Source organism: Podarcis cretensis, assembly GCF_951804945.1.
Source record: "Podarcis cretensis genome assembly, chromosome: 8".
NCBI classification, from domain to species: domain Eukaryota; kingdom Metazoa; phylum Chordata; class Lepidosauria; order Squamata; family Lacertidae; genus Podarcis; species Podarcis cretensis.
Genome location: NC_137177.1, coordinates 48,652,570 through 48,677,670, shown reverse-complemented (window position 1 = coordinate 48,677,670; position 25,101 = coordinate 48,652,570). Strand labels below are relative to the sequence as shown.

Sequence of the window (25,101 nt, the reverse complement as noted above, 5' to 3'; positions counted from 1 at the left end):
TTATTTGGTGAGCAGGTTTTTATGAGATTTTAATATTTACCATCTGCTTGCAGTTCCAGTGCTTTGTGTGAATTGAACTTATCACTGTTGCAGAGGTGGCTCCTTTGTGTTCACATACGGATTTTTATCACTTGGTGTTTAAAATAAATGTGTGAAAACAACCCAATCAAGATCAAAGCTTGTGGACTGCCTCACCCTGCTTTTCAGTGGAGGCATTTTCATGTGTGATCTTTGTTCATGTGAATTAGGCACCTTTGTGCATGTGCATGCATTACTTGTACACCTTATTTTTCATGGACAAACCAATACGGCTGGATGGCACGTTAATTACTTCCTCACCAACTAGTAGACCTGGAAGTCTGATCTGAGGTGAAATAATTCCCATATCTAAAACACACCTCTGAAGTGACCCCCTTCCTGAAAAAATCTGTGGGGTGACTTGGTGGTTTTAAAATACTGGAAAGCAGGTGTTGATTTTGCTGGCTTAGATCCAGAGCTGTGTCTGCATTCTAAAACTGCACCACTCCATGCCTCTTGAAGCTCAATAGTAGGGCATGAAACTTATGGTAAATGTTACTGATGGGGAGGGAGCACAAACAATTTTGTTAAAAAAATAATGGCACAGGCTAGCAAGTAAAATGAACAATTTACATTCTGACATCTTGATCCTAAACCTCAGCACTAAAGTTAAGCTTCAGGGGCATTTCCAGTGAGTGTTCAGAGGCAGGATGAGAACTACCCTGGGACTTTTATCCCCCAAGACTAAGGTTACCAGACGTCCCCGTTTCCTGGGGACAGTCCCCGGATTTACAAATCAGTCCCCTGACAAAATCCATCCATTTAGTAGGAAATTGAAAAGTGTCCCCGGATTCACTGAAAAAAAATCTGGTAAACTTACCAAAGACATTAAATATGGAGTAAGATTGAGGTGTGGGGAGAGAAGGGAAACCATTACTCTTGAGTTTTTGGGACTAAATGTAGGATAAAAATTGAATCTAGCTAATTCTATGCTGGTCCTTCTGAAATGTGACCTACTTCATGTCAATGGTAGGGGTGTGATTAGAGGTGTGGTAGATGTACTAAGAGGGATGCGGGTGGCGCTGTGGTTTAAACCACAGAGCCTAGGACTTGCCGATCAGAAGGTCGGCGGTTCGAATCCCCGCAACGGGGTGAGCTCCCATTGCTCGGTTCCTGCTCCTGCCCACCTAGCAGTTCGAAAGCACGTCAAAGTGCAAGTAGATAAATAGGTACCGCTCCGGCGGGAAGGTAAACAGTGTTTCCGTGCGCTGCTCTGGTTCGCCAGAAGCGGCTTAGTCATGCTGGCCACATGACCCAGAAGCTGTACGCCGGCTCCCTTGGCCAATAAAGCGAGATGAGCACCGCAACCCCAGAGTCGGTCACGACTGGACCTAATAGTCAGGGGTCCCTTTGCCTTTACTTTAGGTTTACTAAGAAGAAAAACTAGCTCTGTCCTATGGGCTCAAGTAGGCTCTAATTTTTCACTTCTGACTTTTTTTGGTCTCTGTTAGTGTGTGTACTACACATGATATTTTGTACTAACATGATTTTGATTTGTACCCATTTACTTCTCAGAGCATTCCCAATCTCCCAATTAAAAAAAAAATAACCGGGTTGAGAGTGCTGACTGCAGAAGAGTGTCTTGCAGAGTCTGACCCAGGCATCCCCAAACTCGGCCCTCCAGCTGTTTTGGAACTACAATTCCCATCATCCCTGACCACTGGTCCTGTTAGCTAGGGATGATGAGAGTTGTAGTCCCAAGACAACTGGAGGGCCGAGTTTGGGGATGCCTGGAGCCTCTGAGCCCTCAAGTCTCAAGAGATGAGGTTGCCACCAGAAAAGTAATACTGAAGAAGGAATAGAGATAAAGTGCGTTTTGGAGTGGAGGGTGTTCCACGCCTTTTAAGATTTCTGAAAGGAAAAACAGTAGTATATTTTATATGATAGGTCTTTCCATCGTACACGCAAAGTACACCTCATCGGACTTGCGAAGCCTTAAGTCATATATATAGGTTTGTACGGGTTTTTTTCCCTCCAGTAAAGCATGTTTCGGATTGCAGCCTCAGTTTAATATCCAGCTCATGATTTGGTTATGACAAGTGTTTTATTTCCCTAATCGGAGGCGGCCCACCAGCTGGAGAGAGTGAAGCCCGCTTGGCCCAGGTGGGAGCGCTCAGCTCCAAAGGAAGCAATGAAGCCGAGGCTCGCCGCCGCAGCTGAGGCGAACCGTGCAGGGGGAAGGGGGTAATAAATGAGGTGGCGCTGGCTCGGGCTGAGCGGCTCCTTCGCTCGCTCACCACCTCTCCTCACAAGCGGAGTTTCGTTTAGGCGGGAAAAACTCGGCCGGTGAGTTTTCAGGCTTAGCCGCTCGCGGGACCGGGGGGCGGCGTTTGCGAGGCTTTCCAGGTAGCGAGTATCTCCTTTTACTGAGCGGAGGGGCGCCGCCAGTGCTACGATAAAGATGTGTCAGTCAGGGCACGTCTTCCCCCCTCAACCTGGGACGCCTTTTGAGCGGAACGGCAGGTTCATGGGCGTAGATTTAGGGGGACCCCTAAATCAAGTAAATAAATAGAAATACTTGGCAACTGACTAATTGCGTGGCAGATAACTCGGTTCTCCTCCCCCCCCCCATCCCAGATAAATCCTGGTTACGCCCATGGGCAGGTTCCTGTCAGAAAGGGAGAAAGTCGCTGGCACTTTCCTGTTCCTTCCCTGCTAAGTATTCGTTTATTTATTGCCTCGCATTTAAAAGCACCACGAATAAATACAAAAGATAGAATTACAATCCCACGTTATTCCAGACAGCATTCTTATGTGAATCATGATAAATCTGTTAGTGCTTAAAGTGCCAGAAGACATGGCTGGGGTGTTTTTTTTTTGCTGCAGAGGACTTTTCATAGCTACCCTTCCGGTCATGTTTTTATTATTTTTGTGTTTGAGAATTGTAGGGTTGGAAGGGACCCCCAACGGTCATCTAGTCCAACCCCCTGCAAAGCAGGAATAGTCACTTATTTGTCTTGACCCCACCCATCACCCACAGGGCAATGTGTATATGGGTTGCCTCGCTTCAGAACAAGCCTCTGAAGCAGGTCAGGCTGAGAGACTCAGATACATGAGTGAAGACTCAGTAAATCAACTTCCTGACCAATCAGTGATAGATCTTAAAGTCATTAAGTTCAGGAACACAAGAGCTTAACTTGAGAACGTTCTCAAGATGGTGCATGAATCCAGTTAGACTAAATAGAGTAGCAAAAAAAAGTTTGATTATTTCTTTATTGTAAAAGTTATTGCTATTATTTAAACCTCAATAATATGGAAGTAACCTCTGCTCTACAAACACTTATACCATAATAAAAACAGACCCTCTGTTTTTTTTCTTGATGACTGATGGACACTCCCCCCATGCAACGAAATGGTTACTGTCTCTGTAAAATATGTTGCACTTTATTTACCGTATATTTAATATTGTGGAGGTAATATGCTGTACAAACTCAGGAGATTAAAGTGTGTTTTTGCCAGCTCTTGTTCTTCATGGTCTTTGAAATAATTACAACTTTACTTGCCAGTGGGTTGGGCAGAAATTGGGCAGTGGGTTGGTTCCAGAAATTTAACAGAAACTTTTAGAAACTATTTGTTTCTCTCAAACACTCACTAAAGATGCTAATAATCTCAGATTTGTTTCTAGATTGGTAGATTTAATGCCACTCTAGGTTCATATGGACAAAAATAAAATTAAATGATCTATTTGCAGTATGTGCTAATTAATTTGGAGTAATTTCTCAGTTTGGTTCTAAACACTGATAAACTAGATGTGCCACACCATCCATGAAGGGTGAATAAAAATTATTTACTTTGCATCTCTTCGTATATTATGCATGCATGTTAGGTGATCTTGAGTATGTTGTGTTCCTGTAGAAGTGGTAGATTTTATTAAACTGAATTTACTTTGCTTAATTTTCTTTTTAAAAATCCAAAATTGTGCTTTGATAACAGAGACAGTGAATAACCACCCCTCCTCTGTTTTGCAGTTAAAGGCTAAGGAAAATAATACAGTCAAAATGGAAAATGGAAAAGATCAGAAAATACCATGTGGTAAATTTGCCAAAATTATTTTATATCCATGTTACTTTTCATTATTTTAGCAGTCTGCCAGGCTAATCTTCAAATGGAAGTAAGAAAAAGATATAGTCTTTTGCAGAGATCCAAGCACCTGATCTACAATGTTGGATATGTCCTTCTGCCTAGCACTGCCTGACTCCACTGACATATGTCACTGAGAAACCCCATAAATGAGGAGTGCTCAATGTGCTCACCTAACTGGTGGTAGCCAGTGGAAACTCCCAAAATGTAGTTTTGGGGGCTGGGCTGGGCCCAGAATCTACTGGACTCTGAGCCAGCTCTGTTGGGATTGCCAAGGGTAATGGGATTCTGGCTGTTAATTAATCAGCAGTTTTAATTGTGTATGAAAATAAAATTTATGTAAAATAATTTGAAAAACTATTTGCTTTATCCTTACAGAGATGAAAACTGATCTGAATTTACTACTTGAATGTCTAAAATATCAAATGGATCATCCTACTACTCAGAAAGAGGCATTGGTTACTATTTATTCGGCCTGTCAACAAAACAGTAAGATGTTGAGTTCTAGTTGCATTGCTCCATGTTTTATTAAAATATATTCCTTTAAAAGTTGACACTTTCCCCATTGTTTCTGTCTTTTCTAGGTGATGCAAGTGATTATTTTCGAGAAATAGGTGGTTTGATGTTTGTATATAACCTTGCAAAGTCAAGTGTGCACAGCATGGTAAAGGAAGCTGCCTTATTTACATTAGGAGGTTTAGCTGAGAATAATGGTAATGCACAATTGTATTCTTTTCATATCATTATATTATCACATTTGAAGATACTAAGTTTTCATGTTTTGCTTTATTTCTGCAAAAGACTATAGTTTTCAAGTACATATACTAACAACAAAAGCTTACATTTGACTCTGTAGCAAAATGGCAGTGAGTGCAGCTTCTTCAATGGGTGCATTACATGCTCCCCTTTCAACCTACCCATGGCATTCTGAACTAGCTGCAGCTTCTGTAGCAATCTTAAGGGCAGCCCCAAATAGAGCACATTGCAGTAATCCAATACTGAGGTTACAAATATATAGCTTCCTGTGGTCAAGCTGTGCTTATTCAGGAACAGGTGCACCAGCCAAAACTGGTAAAAAAAAACACACTCTTAGGCTGTGTTCACATTGCCACCTTCAGTGAAATTCTTCCCCCATTTCCCATGCATTTCACAGCTCTTTCCCCACTAACTGTTCACATCAGTGCAGTTTCATTCATTTATGTGCTGATGGTGCAGGGATTCTTTACCTTATGCTAAAGTGTTCACATCCTGGCTAGGGATGAATTAGGAACACCTTAAGGACTCTAATCAGCAGGAAGTTGGTTTGAGAAACAAAACTTCAAACAGCAGACAAGGCTATTGCAATAATGCTTCTAAATACCAGTTGTGGGTGGCATGCATATTTGTGGTACGATAAGGTAAAGGTTCATAAAATGTTTAAAAACCATATTGTCAGGAAAGCTATATTTATGGTCTGGACAAAATACAAAGACTTATTGGAAGGTAAGACCCCGAGGTGGTTATCACCAGCGGAGGCCAAGGTTCGAAAAAAACCCAATATGGAGGCCGGATGGCCGAAATACGGGGAAATAATAGAAAAAATTGGAGATAATTGGAGGCTGCAGAGCTTTGAAAAATTAAAGAATAGGGTGCAAGACTGGTTTCATTATGCTCAAATTCAAGAGGTTTTTAAGTCAGACAAAAAAATAGGATTCCAGGTGGAAAAATCGAAATTAGAGACAGAACTGTTAGAACCTAAGACCAAGGCGCTTTCGAGAATGTATAACTTGCTGCTTAAATGGAACACCCAGGATGAGATAGTCAAATCAGCCATGATAAAATGGGCTCAGGATATTGGGTACAACATTATGTTAGAAGACTGGGAAAGGTTATGGACCACTGGAATGAAATTCACGGCATGTAATGCCCTGAAGGAAAATATTATGAAAATGATATATAGGTGGTACATAACCCCAGTCAAAATTGCAAAAATATATCATCGGTCTGATAATAAATGTTGGAAATGTAAGGAGGCTGAAGGGACATTCTTTCATCTTTGGTGGACTTGTCCAAAAGTGAAGGCCTTCTGGGAAATGATCTATAATGAGTTTAAAAAGGTGTTTAGATACACCTTCCCTAAGAAACCAGAGGCCTTCCTCCTGGGCATTGTGGACCAAAAGGTGTTAAAGAAGGATAGAACTTTTTTTATGTATGCAACTACAGCAGCAAGAATACTCATTGCAAAATATTGGAAGATACAAGACCTTCCCACGCTGGAAGAGTGGCAGACGCTGTTGATGGACTATATGGAACTGGCTGAAATGACTGGCAGAATCCGAGATCTGGGAGAAGAGACAATGGAAGAGGACTGGAAGAAATTTAAGGACTATTTACAAAAACATTATAAGTTGTATGAATGTTAAGAATCTGCATGACTTGGAAATTTTAGCTCCTGCAATTAGATTAGGAAAATAGAAAGTTAAGTTATAAGTAAGAAAAAGTTGAAATTTAAAGTTATTTTATGTATTATCTTAAGGTATAAATATTTGACAAAAGGTACTTTAAATTTAGAAGTAAAACACTCTGAAAGATATAAATAAGATACGAAACAAGGTAATAATTTGCTGATATGTTTATTGTAAAGAACGCAGGGTGAGGGAGATGTGGGGAAGTCCAGTTAGTAACCTAAAAATGTATTTTGAAAGTTGGATTGTTTTTCTTTCTTTCTTTTTTCTGGTTTGTTCTTCTTTTTCTTTTCTGTAAACTGAAAATGTAATAAAAATTTTAATAATAATAAAAAATAATAAAAATAAATACCAGTTGTGGGAAACCCACAGGAAGGCAAAATGTTCTTGGGTCTTGCTTGCTGGTTTTCCTCAGACATCTGGTTGGCCACTATGAAAACAAGATGCTGGACTAGGTGGGTAATTGGCCTGGCACAGCAGGCTCTGCTTATTTTCTTACGTTCATGAGTGGAAGTTTGGGATTGGTTCCACCAGTGCCTGCATCATTTTGACCTCCCTGCCACCTTGCCCCTTCCCCTCTTGGTAAGCAGTGGCAGCACTCTTGGCAGGAAGCTAGCACTGAGGCTCTGCCCCACCAGGCAGGACACCTCTGTCCATAGAGTCTCCATCTTATCAGGATTCAGTCTTCATTATCACACCACCACATCCAAACATCAGTTAAACGCTTGTACATTCAGATAATATAGAGAAACGGAGATGGGTGTCATCAGTGGGTTCATTTAGATTTTGAACAGCACTAGGACAAGTTTCCCAGTAGTGATGTATGGAAGTGAGAGCTGGACCATAAAGAAGGCTGATCGCCGAAGAATTGATGCTTTTGAATTATGGTGCTGGAGGAGACTCTTGAGAGTCCCATGGACTGAAAGAAGATCAAACCTCTCCATTCTGAAGGAAATCAGCCCTGAGTGCTCACTGGAAGGACAGATTGTGAAGCTGAGGCTCCAGTACTTTGGCCACCTCATGAGAAGAGAAGACTCCCTGGAGAAGACCCTGATGTTGGGAAAGATGGAGGGCACAAGGAGAAGGGGGCGACAGAGGACGAGATGGTTGGATAGTGTTTTTGAGGTTACCAGCATGAGTCTGACTAAGCTGCGGGGGGCAGTGGAGGACAGGAGTGCCTGGCGTTCTCTGGTCCATGGGGTCACGAAGAGTCGGACACGACTAAACGACTAAACAACAAGGACAAGTTGTGTATAAATGTCTCATCCCCACTGTTACGTATGTTAAGTGTCCCCTGCTCACCCACCTTGTAGCCAAAAAATATTTTGGCGGTCAATAGAAATAGGTCAGTGTCTATACAAAAGAACACAACTCTGCCATTAAAATGGCAACATTGAGTTTTTTTAATCTCCAAGGGCTACTATTATTTGAATCACTCCCCCCCCACAACAGATACAGATACCCACAATTATTCTAGAATTTATAAGAAAGTTTGATTCTGTTTGCTTTATTAAATTTAATGTAATATAACACATAAATTTCTCAGAGGAATATCTATTTTGTTTCAGTATTCTGCCAACAGACGTTATGCACTTCTGGATCATTTGAAGACCTTCACAGGCACCTAACTAATAACGATTCCAGTGTGAATTTGAAAAGAATGTCTGTTTATTTCTTAATAGCACTGGTTTCAAATAACAGTAAGTACCCCCCCCCCCCGCTGCATGTAAGGAAATTGCAGTTACACACACACAAACACAATTTAAATTATGATGAGTAGCCTCCAGATGAATATTAACTGCAATTAGGTCAATTAGACTTCCATTCACAGATAATGTGCTTATAAATCCTATTGCTATTCACAGGTACTTAAGCAAGTTTAACTACTATATTTTCTAAGGATATGCTCAGCTGTAGCAGTGCATAAATCACTATGGTCTATATATTTCATATATTACATTTTAAGTTTAGCTGCTCTTCCCTGCAGGTGTATACTCAGGGCCCTTGCAGACATGTGATTGATTGTGGGTGTATTCAGCAACATATCCTTGACACAATAAAGTGCATTACTGGTTGATTTATTCTGCTTTAGATTTTTCTGAGATGCTTTCTCAATGCTACCATGCTGTGTACACGCTATACCTTTTCCCAGTGGCGTAGCGTGGGTTGTCAGCACCCGGGGCAAGGCAAGTAATTTGCGCCCCCTAACCCTGGATTTGCGCCCCCTAACCCTATCCCTAACCCTAACCCCCAGATGTTGCGCCCGGTGCGGCCGGCCCCCCCTACACCACCACACTACGCCACTGCCTTTCCACCACAAAGAATTCTGGGTACTGTAGTTCCCCTCACAAAGTAAGATCACTTATGACCACCCTGCTAGCATCATGAGCACAAATTGTCATGAATGCACAATAAAAAGTGTCTAAAGAGGCCCTCCGTGACAAGCATGTTTCATACCACATAATGTGTGAAACAGTTCTAAGATTTCACTGAATTATTGATTGCTTAATATTTGAAATACTTAATATATTTTATTTTAAATCTTTACATGCCAAAATGTGGTCATTTTATAGAGCGTGGGCAGATGTATGCGAGAGAGTCTGGTTGCCTTAATGCTGTGCTTCAATTATTCAGGTAAGTAATAAAGCAAGAATGTTGTACTAAACTGAAAATTCCTCCCCCAAGCTTTAATTGCTATTTGTTATGTTTTTGTTTTAATTTCCTAACAGAACAAGTCTTTCAGTATGTGATGTGAAATTTTTGGATCAAAAAATTAACGAATATCATCTGTGGTCTTCAACTTGCAGTGCTCTCTGTGCAAGCGTAAATAATCCCCAGAATGGTAATTTTTTTTTGTTAAACATTTCCTTTCATTATTTGTTTGATGACAGTGAGTAAAAATACAAGTATTTTTCAATGCAGATCTAAGTGTGCCATTGTTTTGTCACCAACAGAGGAGAATCAGAAAGTTTGCAGTTTGGTTTTTCCTCATGCAAAAGACTGGCTGCAAAGTAGTATAAAGCCTGAGATAGTTCGCCCAGTATGTTCATTCATTGGGCTCACAGTTGCAAATAATTGTAAGTATCAACCATTGTACCAGCACATTATTTTTCTGTGAAAAGCCTGCTGGGATTTCTTTTGCCATTTCTAGTGCTTAATTTCATGCATCTTCTGCACAGAAATAGGGCAACTACTTTGGTGATATTATCATCTTCAAATTCTAGAACTTACAGTGGAACCAGGTATTGCTTTAAAGAGAGGAGGGCAGGGCTTTTCCATGGCACAGTGAGTTGGCACATCCTCTCTAGCTTGCATTGCATTTTCTAGAAATCACTATATATTCATTTGTTAAAATAGTAAATATATATATGTTGCCTTTCTACCAAAGCATTCAGGGCAGTTTAGAGTTTAAAATAATGGCTTTCAGTCTTGATACAAAACAGAAAACTCAGAGGAAAAACAGTACATTCAGGTACCAGCTCTTTCATAGTGTTATATAATAACAGACCTTCCAAGTGTTCTTATTTTCCAGAGACAATGCCGGAATTACAGAAACCGGCAGAATGTCCTGCTTTTCCTTAAAGGTAAAGGTACCCCTGCCCGTACGGGCCAGTTGTGTCTGACTCTAGGGTTGTGCGCCCATCTGACTTAAGAGGCCGGGGGCCAGCGCTGTCCGGAGACACTTCCAGGTCACGTGGCCAGCGTGACGAAGCTGCTCTGGCGAGCCAGCACCAGTGCAGCAGACGGAAACGCCATTTACCTTCCCGCTATAAAGCGGTACCTATTTACCTACTTGCACTTAGGGGTGCTTTCGAACTGCTAGGTGGGCAGGAGCTGGGACCGAAAGACGGGAGCTCACCCCGCCGCGGGGATTCGAACCGCTGACCATGCGATCGACAAGCCCTAGGCGCTGAGGTTTTACCCACAGCGCCACCCGCGTCCCGCTTTTCCTTAGAATGTCCCTATTTTTATCAGAGAAATTTTGGAGGGCATGGAATTATCTGACCTCTGAGACGTCTGAAAGCAACCCTGTATAGGGAAGTTTTAAAATGTTTAATGTTTTATTATGTTTTTATATATGTTGGAAACCAACCAGAGTGGCTAGGGCAACCCAGTCAGATGGGTGGGATGTAAATAGTAAAATTATTATTATGGAATAGGACGTCCCTATTTTCATCTGAGAAATGCTGGAGGGTTTGTAATAACCAGATGGAATGGTTGCTGCAGGAAACAATTTGATGAAGGGATGAATTGAGATCATGATAAAAGTAATTTTTGTGAATAATTTCTCTTAAAATTAATTTACAAAAGTTTTCTTACATTGAGTCAGAGCACTGATCTGTCTAGCTCAGTATCATCTACATTGCATTGGAGTGTCTCCAGGATTTCAGACAGGGGTCCTTCCCAGCCCTACCTGGAGATGCTTGGGATTGAACTGGAGACCTTCTGCATTTGACAGAAAGCCTAGAAAACTTTAGCTTAAAGCAAACTACGAGAGAAGCATGACTGGTAATTGTTATGGTTTGTTTTGTTTCTTCAAGCAAGAATGCAGCAACTTTTTGCTTCTGTTGGTGGATTAGCTGTTTTGGATGAGCTTCTTGTGAAATTGAGACACAATTCAGTTGCAAGCACGAAACTTGCCGTAGTGGTGACAAAAACGATTGATGCCTGTATTGCCGACAACTGTGAGTGAACAGATTGAAATATCTTTTGATATAAACATATTAACAGAAAGTGAAGCTTGTAAGGGTGCATCCAGGCTCTAGTTAGGTCCATGCCTCCCTATAGGATTAAGGTAAAGGTAAAGGGACCCCTGATCATTAGGTCCAGTTGTGACTGACTCTGGGGTTGCAGCACTCATCTCGCTTTATTGGCTGAGGGAGCCGGTGTACAGCTTCCAGGTCATGTGGCCAGCATGACTAAGCCGCTTCTGGCAAACCAGAGCAGCGCACGAAAACGCCGTTTACCTTCCCGCCGTAGTGGTACCTATTTATCTACTTGCACTTTGACGTGCTTTAGAACTGTTAGGTTGGCAGGAGCAGGGACCGAGCAATGGGAGCTCACCCTGTCGCGGGGATTCAAACCACCGACCTTCTGATCGGCAAGTCCTAGGCTCTGTGGTTTAACCCACAGCGCCACCTGCGTCCCTTCCCTATAGAATTAGGTATTCTCAGATCATTCATTACTTATATTACCAGGATCTGCCTTGGCTTCTGACTTTATTTATTCAGGGAAGCTTTTAATATGTAATGCTGTACTGTTTTTAACACTGATTGGGAGCCGCCCAGAGTGGCTGGGGAAACTCAGCCAGATGGGCGGGGTATAAATAATAAATTATTATTATTATTATTATTATTATTAACATGACAAACATTAAATATCATCAAAATAAGTTAAGGATCCTGCAAGGAGGGGAAGGGAGTTGCAAATTCTTCTAATTCCCAGTCCTCACAAATCTTGTAGTTAAGTGTTGTACCTGGTATTGGATGAAAGCTTGAGATAACTTGAAGAAAGGATGGAACAGGCGCTCTATAAAAGTACAGTGGTACCTCGGGTTATATACACTTCAGGTTACAGACGCTTCAGGTTACAGACTCCGCTAATCCAGAAATAGTACCTCGGGTTAAGAACTTTGCTTCAGGATGAGAACAGAAATCGTGCTTTGGCGGCGCGGCGGCAGCAAGAGGCCCCATTAGCTAAAGTGGTGCTTCAGGTTAAGAACAGTTTCAGGTTAAGAACAGACCTCAGGAACGAATTAAGTACTTGACCTGAGGTACCACTGTACATTTCTTTACTGCATGTTGAGTTTAATGGCTGTTTTTTTCTTTTAAATTTATTTTGTACCAATAGCTGCTGTTGGAATTAACCTGTCAAGGTATAATATTGTGCCAAATCTCCTAACACTGCTTTCTTACAAACATCTGGATCCGGGAGAAAAAAATAGTATTATACTTACCCTTGGACACTGTACAGATGGCTGCGGTAGGATACTGGTTCTGTCTTTCTTAAATTGAACATGTTAGATGTTGCATTCAAATGCAGTTTGTATTAGAATTCCAGTGCACAATTACTGTGCTTAATAATAACCTATGAAGATACCAAACCTGATGTTGCTAGAGTAATGCATGGTTGGTTTTAACAAGCTGCTTTATCCCTCATTGAAATAAAATAACAAATAAAAAAATTCATCATTTTGAAACTTACTACATTTAGGCTACAATCCTATATCCACTTACCTGGGACTAAGCCCCATTGAACTCAGTGAAACTTACTTTTAAGTAAACATGGTTAGGTTTGTACTATAAAAAGGATTATGATTAGGCATCTTTTTCATTAGTGGTTATTTCTAGTGCAGGATCTAGGAACTTCTACAAAATCCTGATAATCAACTGTCAAAGCCAAGTTAGAGTTATTAGTGGTAGCTAAGTATAAATTTCTGCTTTAACACTGAAGTCTTAAAAAGGCACTATGCAATATTTCCATTAAAACTAATAGGACAGATTCATGTAAATGAAGTCACACTACAACATGTTACTGAGCGTATGCAAATAAGTTAGATATGACTAACTGAAGTTGGGCTGAAAATTCAATATAACTTTATCCCATTGTAATTTTATTGCTTATTCTTCCAAATATGATAAGAGGTACTGTTACAACTGTACAGTTTGGACAAATATGTTCCAAGAAACTAATGGTATTTTTTTTTTAGAGGAAAATCAATTTGCTCTGGTCAAGAACAATGGCCTTCCACTTATGATTCAGGCACTAACTGAATCGCAGGATGAAGAACTAAATAAGGCTGCTACCTTTGTGCTGCAAAATTGCAAACAGATCAGTAAGATTATTTTCATTACTGTTTTAAAAAACTTATAGGGCAGATTTGTGAATATCTTCTTGCCCATTAGCCACTTGCCCATTTGCTTTATCTGCAAAATTTCCTATTTCACCCAGGTTAGAGCTTCCCAACCACCTTCTTCTACTTTTTAATCTGATCTCTTCTTGCTTCCATCTTCCCTTGATGAAGCAGAAATATTAATGAAGGAAGTATGTCTGGGGCTGTATTTGTATAAGGTCCTTTAGATACTGCAGAGAGATGTAAAAGGCAAAATAAAACACATCTTAAATAAGTCACTCTCATTGGGAGCCAACATTTTAAGACTTTGGCAAGTAGCATGAAATATAATTCTGTTTTTATAAAGCCAGCTTACCGTGCCTTATTCTAACTTTTCCTAAAGCTGAGAAGTTGTCACTGAAGCTAGGAAAACATTCATTAAAACTGGATGATGCAGAACAGTTGAAGGTTGATTGGCAGAACAGAGAGATGATCCTTGAAGACTACTGGGACAAAGCCAAAGAAATTTTACGTAGAATCGAAGGACTTGAAAATGACCAACAACAGGTGGTTCTTGGGGGGGGGGGGAGTTGTTTTATAAAAATAAGAATGGATGCAGAATGTTAAAAACAGAGGAATAGTTCTATGCAAGAAAATGGTGTCTGAATGAATTAAAAAAGGGAAGCATAAGTCTGGTATTTTCCTGTGGTGGAAGGAGGATATCATCATCTGGGTTATTCCTCCCAGTCAGTCCAGAAGGTAGGGCTAGCAAAAACGAGTTTATGGTATACCTTCTGTGGGGAACAGCACCTTTTTCAAGCTTCCATCCTGCCTTGGCTTCACTTTTTAGCTAAAGATGTTTGTTTCTATTCTAGTATTCCTAGCCTGTGTAAATTCACAAACATGGCCATTCTTTGTTATGCAAACAAACATATTTCAGCTGCTTATAGTACTTCAGATAAAATATCCTACCCACCTGTAAAATTATTGCTCCCCCATATTCAGCCACATAGTCATGGTGATTCAACATGAACTTCTGTGATCACATGCTTTCCCTCAGTAATTTAATTCCAGTTGTTTCCAGTAGTGAATTATTAATTTTTAAAAATATTTTAATTTGATCTGTGAAGGTTAGGATATCACAGGAAGAAACATCTTTCTTATCTGTTTACACATTCTGAAATGCATTGGAACGCTAAGTCTTGTTTGTGTTGGATGATTTCTTAGGTTTCATTATTTTTATGCCCCAGTCTTGTTTTTATGCAGTATTTTCAGCTGCTTATTTTGAAGGGACTTGAGCATGAAAAGACAACAACAACAATTTGACCTGAATTTGACAAATACTTCTTGCTTCAAAGTATATATGCAGTAATATTAAATTTGTGGAACCAAAATGCAATTGTCAAAATGAGTACTGAGTTCAGCAAAGTAAAATTGACTTCAACTTAAAGGGAAACAACACTGGAAAAATACATACCTGAAATGTTAAATAAGATTATGAAAGAAGTAATGGGGTGTGAATGATGTTTTCATTCTAATCCACAAAGTTTGGCTTTTACGAATAGGTGTGAAACTAGGTCAAGTCAACTCCCTGAGTTGATCATCCCTGCCTTGAACCTTCAATATAAGTAGCCATGTTTTTCCACCCTCCCCCACCCGCTGGATGTATTTTGTATGACCTTCAATTGCTATTTTTTTAAACACAGAAAAAAGTGAGAAGACAAATATTAATTGATGATATTCCCAAAGAAGTGATACTGCAGACTACCCCTATGCATCTTAAAGAAAATGCAAGCAAGCCAAATTCAAGTGACATAACACATACAGAAGTGAACCAACAATTACTAGATCCTATGTCTGCTAAACCGATTGCTACTACATTTGTAAAAGACTATTCAAAGAATGAATTTCTAAAGCCTGCCAATAGGAATCCAACTGATGCTTCAGTCAGTCGAAATGAACTTAATCTTCATGCAGCTGATAAAATGAGGACACCCAACATAACCCACCAACATAAACATATTACAGATAAAAACACTGTTGGTGAATCTAGCAAGTCTGAAGTACAGCTAAGGTATTGTATCTTGGATCCTACATACAATTTTAAATTGATACTTTTAAATCCTGATTGTGAATCAAATTAGCAAACTGCATTTAATATTATTAAACTTTGTCATGAACTCTAATGGACTGAAATTCCATCTGGAATATACAGGGAGCTGGAGACCTCTTTCAAAATGAAACCTTTTACTTTCAGCTTTTGAACTTCTTCAGGCTACTGGAATAGCCTCATGTGTGGAAGCTACCCTGAGAATTTTTATTTGAAGCGAAGTGTAAGAAAATGATTTATATCAGATAAATGTAGACAATAAATAAAATTATCCCAAGCTTCAATGTGCATATGAAACATGCCCCCCTTTTCCTGGTTAGCATTATTCACTGCAGTGCTATGTGGAAAATTGTGGGAGTCGAGAAGCATGATACAACACAATGAAATATATATTAGGTCAAGTTTTAAGAATGTCTTTCTTATTCTTTTAGTGAATTTTTGTGTAAACAGACAGATATTGCAGGTAAAAGAAGAACTGAACTGGTACAAAATACAGGTAGGTACTGTTAATCAAAAGTGTTCAATTTCTGACATTTTACTAAGTTGATCGTTGTTAGAAATTAGTTTATTTTAAATTGGATGAAAAATAAGCAGATATATATCTTTACCATATACCATACTTATTGGTTGCATTTGCATATCATGCTAAGCCTTGGGCTTGTGCACTTGGTCCCTGCTCTCCTCTCCTGAATAGCCAAAAGAAGCAGTCAAAACCTTTTGCTTTTTACATTTGGTTAAAAGTGGTGTGTTGTGTTGGTTGGAGCAACACACTGTGGTTCATAAAACTATAGTCAGAAGGCATCCTGAGGCTCATCTAATTATCCACCCCCATCCCTGCAATGCAGGAAGCTCAACTAAAGCATCCATGACAGATGGCCATCCAACTTCTGCTTAAAAACCTCCAAGGAAGGAGCGTCCACAACCTCCCAAGGGAGTCCATTCCACTGTTGAACAGCTCTTATGTCAGAAAGTTCTTCCTGATGTTTAGTCAATTTTGAATATTTGAGCAATAACAAGGCCACTTCCAACTCTACAATTCTATTATTCAATTTACTGGTTCAATATTAGGTTTAACAATGAATTTCCAAAAAGTACTTGCTAGATTTACTGATGTTAAACCTGTAAAGACCAGAATATATAAATCACAATTTACTAAAAGCAGATATGAAAAATTCAGCCTGAAATCCTTTTTAAAATGCATTTTCTAAAGAGTCACATGCTATTTTAGTAATATTCTATATCTTTCAAGGTATGCTATAGCTTATGCATGTTATGCTAAAATGCATGTGGTGCTAAACTATGGTTTAGCATGACATCTAAACAAAGCCAATATGTTATACGTATATTGTTCATTATATGTTGTCCAAGCATGCTACATATTTCCCTGTGTGGAATAATACTATTACTCCATCACATATTCAATGATGAATTTGTCTTAAATTTCATAATCTAGTATGACTTTTTATTGTTAAAACTATTCATGATAATAAATGTCTGTTGCCTTTAAAATATAAGCACATTTGTATTCAATTATTTTAAGACCAGAGTTAAGGCTGTAATAGTAACCCAAGCTCCACAAAGCGGAAAATTAGATGCTAAGGCTGATGCTATAATGGACGTACCCTAACAGGTGTCATTTTTATAAACAGAATTTTGAGACATATTGTTGGACTTTTTTGTTGGCTACCCACCTTAACTAAAGGGATGCCTTAGAAATTTCATCTGGTATGCTGGCTAAATAGCTTAGTATAGCAACTTCTTATTTATCTTTATCTTAATTTTGTGTTATTATGGTCTATAACATACATAACATCCATAACATCTGAATTCTTAACCATATGTTTCATATTAATCCAACAACATTTCTCTTTTATAGATCCATTATGTTCAAGAATAACAAGCAGGAGGATAAACTGTAATCTGTCTGCTTCTAAAATAGCAGAGTTGCAGTGCACAGGTAATTTTGTTGTTGTTCTGTTTTGTAAAAAGCCTAAATTAGGCTTCCAGACACTAACAGATACAGTGGTACAGTGGTGCCCCGCAAGACGAATGCCTCGCAAGACGAAAAACCCGCTAGACGAAAGGGTTTTCCGTTTTGGAGGCGCTTCGCAAAACGAATTTCCCTATGGGCTTGCTTCGCAAGATGAAATGTCTTGCGAGTTTTTCCGACTTCCCCCCCTTCCCCCCCCTTTTCTAAGCCGCTAAGCCGCTTATCCGCTAAGCTGATAAGCCGCTAAAAGCCACTAAAAGCTGCTAAGCCGCTAATAGTGCTAAGCCGCTAAGCCGTCAATGGGCTTGCTTCGCAAGACGAAAAAACCGCTAGACGAAGAGAATCACGGAACGGATTCTTTTCGTCTTGCGAGGCACCACTGTACCTCGGGTTACAGACGCTTCAGGTTATAGACTCTGCTAACCCAGAAATAGTACCTCGGGTTAAGAACTTTGCTTCAGGATGAGAACAGTAATCGTGCGGCTGCAGCGGGAGGCCCCATTAGCTAAAGTGGTACCTTAGGTTAAGAACAGTTTCAGGTTAAGAACAGACCTCCAGAACGAATTAAGTTCTTAACCCGAGGTACTACTGTAGTTCTTTTCTTTAAAATGCCAGAATTTTTTTTTACATTTAAAGACGCAATCACTTTGTATTGTGTCTTAAAAATTAGCAATTTTGTTTTGGAAATCTAAACAAAGAAGGATCCCACTCCACAATTTTGAATATTTGAGCAATAACAAGGCCACTTCCAACTCTACAATTCTATTATTCAATTTACTGGTTCAATATTAGGTTTACCAATGAATTTCCAAAAAGTACTTGCTAGATTTACTGATGTTAAACCTGCAAAGACCAGAATATATAAATCACAATTTACTAAAAGCAGATATGAAAAACTCAGCCTGAAATCCTTTTTAAAATGCATTTTCTAAAGAGTCACATGATATTTTAGTAATATTCTATATCTTTCAGGTTGCATAACTGTAGGAATTCCCTTAAACAGCCGAAATTTTAGCAAGATTTTGCGGTCTTGTCAATATCTATGTGAACAACACAAAGTTACTCTAGAAACTGAACTGAAATATAAAAGGAAGATAAAAAGATCTATTATCTCTAGCAAGAATACTTCTACAGACTGTAATGGTAATAGTAATCATTTTTCATAAAATCTCATGTGGAGCATGCTCAAGCCCAGTGGTTTCCAACCCCCCCCCCCAACCACTTGAAAATTGCTGAGGGTCTTGGCAGACCACTTAATGATTTTTCTGCCTGTTGCAGCAATTGTAATATGCTGTGCAATACGCTGCATGATTTTTAATTACTGGTATATATTTATTGCCTTTTAATTTTTTATATACTGTATTTTATTATATTTCATATAATTTAAATTATAATACAATAAAATACAATAAAATGAAATGTAAGAAATAAAAGAAGCAATTAGAATGCAAATATATGCCAATATTCAATTCAATTCAATTCAATTCAATTCAATTCAATTCAATTCAATTCAATTCAATTCAATTCAATGGATGTGTCATCTCCTGACTTCAACCACAGATCCCCCAAGTTAGCTGATTTTCCTCCTCCCAGAGCCCTCCCTGGTTCATTTTCCGTTGCAACCAGGCTTCTACTAATCATGAAACCTGGGGGGAGGGGCAGTAAAATAACATGTCCAGGGATACCTTTGCAGGGGAGACTCAGCAGCTGGGAAAAGGGTTAAGCCTGCCCACGAAATCTGCCCTACAAAGGCTGCCTATGCCAGCATTAGCATCATGATAAAGCAGGTATGTGGAACCTTTGGCCCTCCAGATGTTGCTGTACTACAACTTCCATCAGCCCCCACAAGCACAGCCAGTGCCATGGATCAGCAACATATGAAAGGCCAAAAGATCCCCATAGCTGTGATGGAAAACACAGGATTTGGGGAGCCCTGCATTTCTCTCATAAAATCTAGCTCTGCCCTTTGTCTTCCATAACTTTCAGTAATTTTAAATAAGCAAATGTTTTGTTTCAAACAGCAGATCTTCAAACAAAACAGGATGCATATTCAAAGAAACAAATAATCCAACAGAAACACAGGCTTAGAGATCAGGATCTGAATGAAGATCATACTTTTTCATTTAAAGATGGGGTATGGACACCTCAATAGCAAATGTTCTGCATGTTAACATTTGTGTATATGTTCTAGTACATATGACAGTGTTATTTGTAATAAGTGTTAATTTCTAAACTGAGACCTGGCCTCAGCACACTGATAAATATTATTCATAACTGATGAAAGGATATCCGTAAAACCACAAGCTATTGTTAATAAACAAACAAACAAATAGTTTAACCAAAGCTCTGGTAGCCCCACTTTGGGGAAATACATCCCTGTACAATGCTTGTGTTGGTCTTGGGACTGAACATAGGATCTTCTTTATTTCCTTGTATGCATGTTACCATTGAGCTCTGGTACATCTGCCGAATGTGTACTGTTTTCATTAATGATGCAGGAAACTGATATTCATCTGCCAGATATACCTGCAGCAGCTGTTGAAAAAAGCAAACGGAGAACTAGGAAAAATTTTACATCAGAAGAAATAAGATTTCTTTTGGATGGTGTAAAGAAAATGGGCCATCATTGGAATTTAATTTTATGGACTTACCCATTTCAGAAGGGAAGGACAAATGTTGACCTTGCTAAGAAATACTGCCACTTACAGGTAATATTTCAGATTAATTTTGTGCTAGTATTTTACACCTTTGGGATAGGATGAGAGGAAAGGAAAGAACCATTGGGCTGACTTTGAAAATTATTTCTCTTCAGTGGATAGTGGTTATCCATTAGTGTTGGAGGCAGGACTATGCAAATAATGACACTTGCCCCTACAATGGGAGTGGCTTTCACTGAGTAAAAACCAGAACTTGAATCCAAGTAACCATTTACTTCTGTAAGTGTAAACTATGAAAGTATGGTTATATTAAACTCAAATATCATCACTGGGACTCAATAGTATTTTGCAATAATATTAATTGATTGTACTTCAATCAATTTTATTGTTTATAACCAATGAAGAAGAAGAGTTTGGATTTGATATCCTGCTTTATCACTACCCTAAGGAGTCTCAAAGTGGCTAACAATCTCCTTACCCTTCCTCCCCCACAACAAACACTCCATGAGGTGAGTGAGGCTGAGAGACTTAAAAGAAGTGTGACTAGCCCAAGGTCACCCAGCAGCTGCAAGTGGAGGAGCAGGGAAGCAAACCCAGTTCACCAGATTATGAGTCCGCTGCTCTTAACCACTACACCACACTGGCTCTCATTACAATGAGACCATTTCCATAAAAGCATTTAGATAGTACATTTCATTTCAAGAAGAAATACCAAGGCTGTTCTCAAGAAAATGTTTCATTTATTTGTCCTGAGGTTGGGCGTATTGGCTCCACCTGGCCTGGCTGGATTGGCCAGGAATCAAATAGCCTATGGTGGGAAAGCCCACCAATCTCTCGTGACTGGCCTGGGAATTCCCCACAGCCAGCTGCATAGCCCTGATGTTGCTCCCAAGGGGGAGGGGCCTGGCGCAAGAGGCTGCAACAGCAACCCACCCCTGTGACCGGGTAAGCAGCCATTTTCAAGTGAATAAAAGCCAACAAAATAAGAAAAATACAGTCATACCTTGGGTTGAAGTTGCTTAAGGTTGAGCGTTTTCAGGTTGCGCTCCATGGCGACCCAGAAGTAACAGAACGTGTCACTTCCGGGTTTCGCCACTCGCGCATGCGCAGATGGTCAAAATTATGTCACACGCATGCGCAGAAGCAGCAAATCGCGACCCGCGCACGTGCAGACGCGGGTTGTCTTCTGCTCTGGATGCAAACAGGACTCTGGAATGGATCCTGTTCGTATCCAGAGGTACCACTGTACTATAAAGCCAATTATAAAAATACAGCGACCTGTAATTAAAATAATTAGTACAACAACTACATTAAAACATCCATAATTAAAATATATACCTAAGCAAGCCCATCAGAACAGCACAATAGCTAAAACAGTTAAAGCAGCAATCAAATCAGGATAGCAGGAAAATGTTTGTCCAAACAGGTATGTCTTCAAGAGTTGGTGAAACGCCAATACCAATGGAACCTTCTGTATTTCAGCAGGGAGAATGTTACTGACCGGGAGTCAGAGACACCTGATCTGTACTGTAGCAATGAGACAATTGTTGAGAGGGCCTGGATTAGCTCCACCCATTTAATGGAATTATGCCCAGTGTTCCTTTCTCCTTTGGTGATGGAAGTTATTCAAGATGTAAAGCAGCACTGTGGCATCCCGTGAAAATTTCCACACAAAACTACTATTGCCACCTGACAAGTGGATGCTCCAAGCCTGGGATGCCTCCTTCCCAGAACTAGCCTGGGAGCTCACCCCATTCCTCTGCACCCAGTTTACATTTTCTTCTCCATACAAGAAAGTCTGCTGCACTGTCAGTTGAAGATGTCCCTTGCCAAAACTAGCCCAGCGGCTCTGCTTTTCTGTGCAACTGGTTCTGGCTTTCTCCTCAGTAGGTCATGCAGCTAACATATGGCAGAAACCACCCTTATCAGGGTCACATAAATTGTCAGGTAAGCAAATGTTGACTCTGACTGCTAACACAACATAAAGTACTGACAGAGCTGGAGCTCTAAAAAAAGCCATATTCTTCTCTCACACACCTTCCTCTCACCTGATATGTCCAGCCTGTATAGCCATATGAATCACAACTTGATAACAAATATTTGTCTGTGCCAATGCACTGACATTTGCCTTGTCTAGTTTCCTTTTTTCTCTTCTCTCTCACAGAAAAATAAAAACGAGAAAAACATATGACATCTTATAAGTTACGTGTATTCTGTCAAGGAAACAGGATCAAGTTGGTTCTTTTTCATTTGTTTAAAATGTAATAAGTATTTTTATTTTAAAGAGAGTACTCCATTTTGTACTTGATTATTTTGTGTGCTATAAGTCCTCTTAATCAGTAAATTTATTTTGAATATAATTTATCAATATGTATAATCAAGAAAGTTGGTAACTATTCTATCTTACAGTATTTTTACTTGCTTTGGATATAAATGTTCTTTAAAAATAAATATGAAAATGCTATACAAATGAAAAACAAGTTTATTGCTAAAAACAAGTTTATTGCTAAAACTTATCATTATACTTTAAATATGCATTTTGTGTTTATTAGGGCATTTCACTTTCTCAGTGGATAAAAGCATTTAAGGTATAACTGGTTTCCTCCTTTTTATCCTTCCCTGCCATTGCTACTATTACCCTTTCCATCCTGCCATTTCATAGTGAAACCTGAGTTCCGACAGAATCACCATCTATCAGCTAGAAAATCCTCCAGAGCATTCAGGGATTCAGTCCCAAACAGCTCTACATAAGGTGGTCCCCATTTGAATGTTTAAATACCCCAAAACAACAGTGCTGGGGTTCTCCTGTACCACCCCAGAAATCAACTTTGTTAGCTTGGGCAGGGATAATGTTGGGCAGCGGGGTGCATAATATAACAGTAGCATCCCAGTTTTGTGTTTCTGATCCAGTATCTGGTGAAGGAGATGGAATCTGTGTGGATCATGGCAACCCCCACCCCATCAGCCTATGCTGGTTCTGAACCAAATACTCAGGTGAACAGAACTGGGTAAGAGCAATCGCACCCCCAACTTGTCCACCCAGGTTTCTGTAATACATACTAGGTCAGTTCCTTCATCCAAGATTAAATTGTGGGTGGTTGCAGACTTGATCAGGCTGAATGGTTTATTTATTTAAAAGCATTAATTTTACTGCTTGATATTTAAAAAATCTCTAAACAGATGGTTGATAGAGCAACATAGATCCTATAGGCTGGGAGAAGAATCAGAAGATAGATCTGTCACCTATCTATCCCATCTTTTCCTTATCTGCTATGTCCAACCTCCAGTGCCCTGTCCCCCTGAGTATAACCATAGGCACCCCCTTTCCTATCTCTCCTCTGATTTTACTCATATATTCTACAACCAATATCTCCCCATTCTCTCAAATTTAAGTCTGCACCCATTCTGAGAAATATTTTGCTGTGAAATGAACAAGAAAAAGAAGTTGATTTCAAGGCTGAATAAGCATTTCAGTCAAACATGCTGCAAACTATGTATGAGAAACCGGGTTAGCAAAAATGGAATTCCACAACGCCATCTGATGTCACAGTGTTAAAATGCTTAAACAGTGCATATGAAGCATTTTTTCTTTGCCAATGTAGCTGAGTGCCCAGCCTAGGTTTCCAAAGGTTCAGGTGCAATTATAATAAAGTGAAGTAGTAATGCAAGATGATAATCTCTAATAATATAAGAATTGCCACAATATTAGAACTTGGTCCCTTTCCCTGTAGTAAGTATACAGCTCAACCCGATTCTTACACAGGGTCAGTAAGGCCAGTTTCATGTGGCATTTATCTAGAGGCCAGCCTCTAACCCTGGTGAGCAATCCTTAATTCTCATTTAGTGGTCACCTCTTTACCTACAGTTAGCCTTGCAGGGTGACCTGTAGGGAGTTACGCAAAAACCCCTGGGTTGCCCTGCTGGTGGTGCCCTGCCACCTGTGGTGGGCTTTGGCTTTATGATCCAAGATTTGGAACTCTGCCAGGCCAGAAGCTGCCATTTATGGGTCTGAGTCCTCATAAGCTCTACTGCATACAGGGATAGTCCTGATAAACAAGCCTGCCTATGGGGACAGTTGTGATGTTTGCTGGTATTGTGCCCAGTCAAAAGGTGAAGCTGTCACCTGAGTTCTAAATCATTCCATCGAATGGGCGAATTTGCAAATCAGGCGCATTAAAAATTTTGACAGCTGCCTTGAGAACTTTGCCTGTTATAGTTTACAAACTTAATGCAGGCTTGAATTCGCACCTCACTATCTGTTATGACATGATGCAACTGTTCCATACTGCATACAATATTTGCTGTTCCATACACTGCATGTTCACCTAAGAAGTGCCCTGCAGCTTGCTCTCATCGTGCCAACCAGATGCCTAAGGAAAGCCTGCAAACATCACCACTAGCGCAGAAGCACCGTCCCACCCTTGTTCCCCAGAAACTGGTGTTTTCAGCACCTTTGGGGCAACCCCTCATCTGTGACAGCATCCCTCCCTATACTCCACTTATGAGTGTAGATGCGATACACAATTTGTGAACATGCAAGCTTTCCAATCAATTTTGCCTCGACAATTGCGCCGCGTTCTTTTACGAAGCCTGGGCGTAGCCGGCAGAGTCTGCGCCGCTCTCCGTCTCCGCTAGGGGTCCCTGTTCCGCACAAACACTGGGCGGCGGCCCCAAAAAGCTTGAACTCATCGTCCAGAATATGGTACCGCTCCTTAGGAGTCCAGGACGCTGCCTGACTAGAACGAAGCTCCCGTCCCCTCGTCGGGCAGGAGCGCCACCTTGAAGCTGCCACTTGGCCCCACGGAGAAGACTCTGCTAGAGGCGCGAAGCGTGCCCACGAGAGTTGGGCGCGGAGAAAGGGCCCTGAGTGGGTGGCGGCGACTCGGCACCCGGCAGGACGCGCGGGGTCC

General features: G+C 40.2%; 1 protein-coding gene across 12 annotated transcripts; it reads left to right on the top strand.

Moving 5' to 3' along the window:
• Positions 1–1,694: 1,694 nt before the first annotated feature.
• On the top strand, positions 1,695–22,605 carry TERB1 (telomere repeat binding bouquet formation protein 1). 12 transcript variants are annotated; one of them, XM_079988047.1, is made up of 19 exons: positions 1,698–1,859; positions 4,047–4,110; positions 4,537–4,647; positions 4,743–4,871; positions 8,171–8,302; positions 9,176–9,236; positions 9,332–9,444; positions 9,557–9,679; positions 11,144–11,287; positions 12,453–12,584; positions 13,312–13,437; positions 13,838–14,001; positions 15,141–15,508; positions 15,976–16,040; positions 17,421–17,501; positions 18,507–18,677; positions 19,556–19,668; positions 20,033–20,242; positions 22,356–22,604. In XM_079988047.1, exons 1-19 carry the CDS (start codon positions 1,758–1,760, stop codon positions 22,380–22,382), a joined length of 2,436 nt encoding a protein of 811 aa, XP_079844173.1. In that variant the 5' UTR covers positions 1,698–1,757; the 3' UTR covers positions 22,383–22,604. The 12 variants fall into 12 exon arrangements, with proteins under 12 accessions (XP_079844168.1, XP_079844171.1, XP_079844170.1 ...); XM_079988048.1 differs by lacking the exon at positions 22,356–22,604 and adding an exon at positions 21,674–22,147; XM_079988042.1 differs by lacking the exon at positions 22,356–22,604 and having other exon boundaries at positions 1,695–1,859; positions 19,559–19,668; positions 20,033–21,659.
• The last annotated feature ends 2,496 nt before the right edge of the window (positions 22,606–25,101 follow it).

Bases quoted from the DNA above. Each gene is read 5' to 3' on its own strand.
- TERB1 (XM_079988042.1), top strand. From the start codon at position 1,758: ATGATGAGAGTTGTAGTCCCAAGACAACTGGAGGGCCGAGTTTGGGGA. The intron at 9,680-11,143 runs GTAAGTATCAAC...TGTTTCTTCAAG, and splicing joins GCTCACAGTTGCAAATAATT to CAAGAATGCAGCAACTTTTT. The intron at 19,669-20,032 runs GTATGGACACCT...TTAATGATGCAG, and splicing joins CTTTTTCATTTAAAGATGGG to GAAACTGATATTCATCTGCC.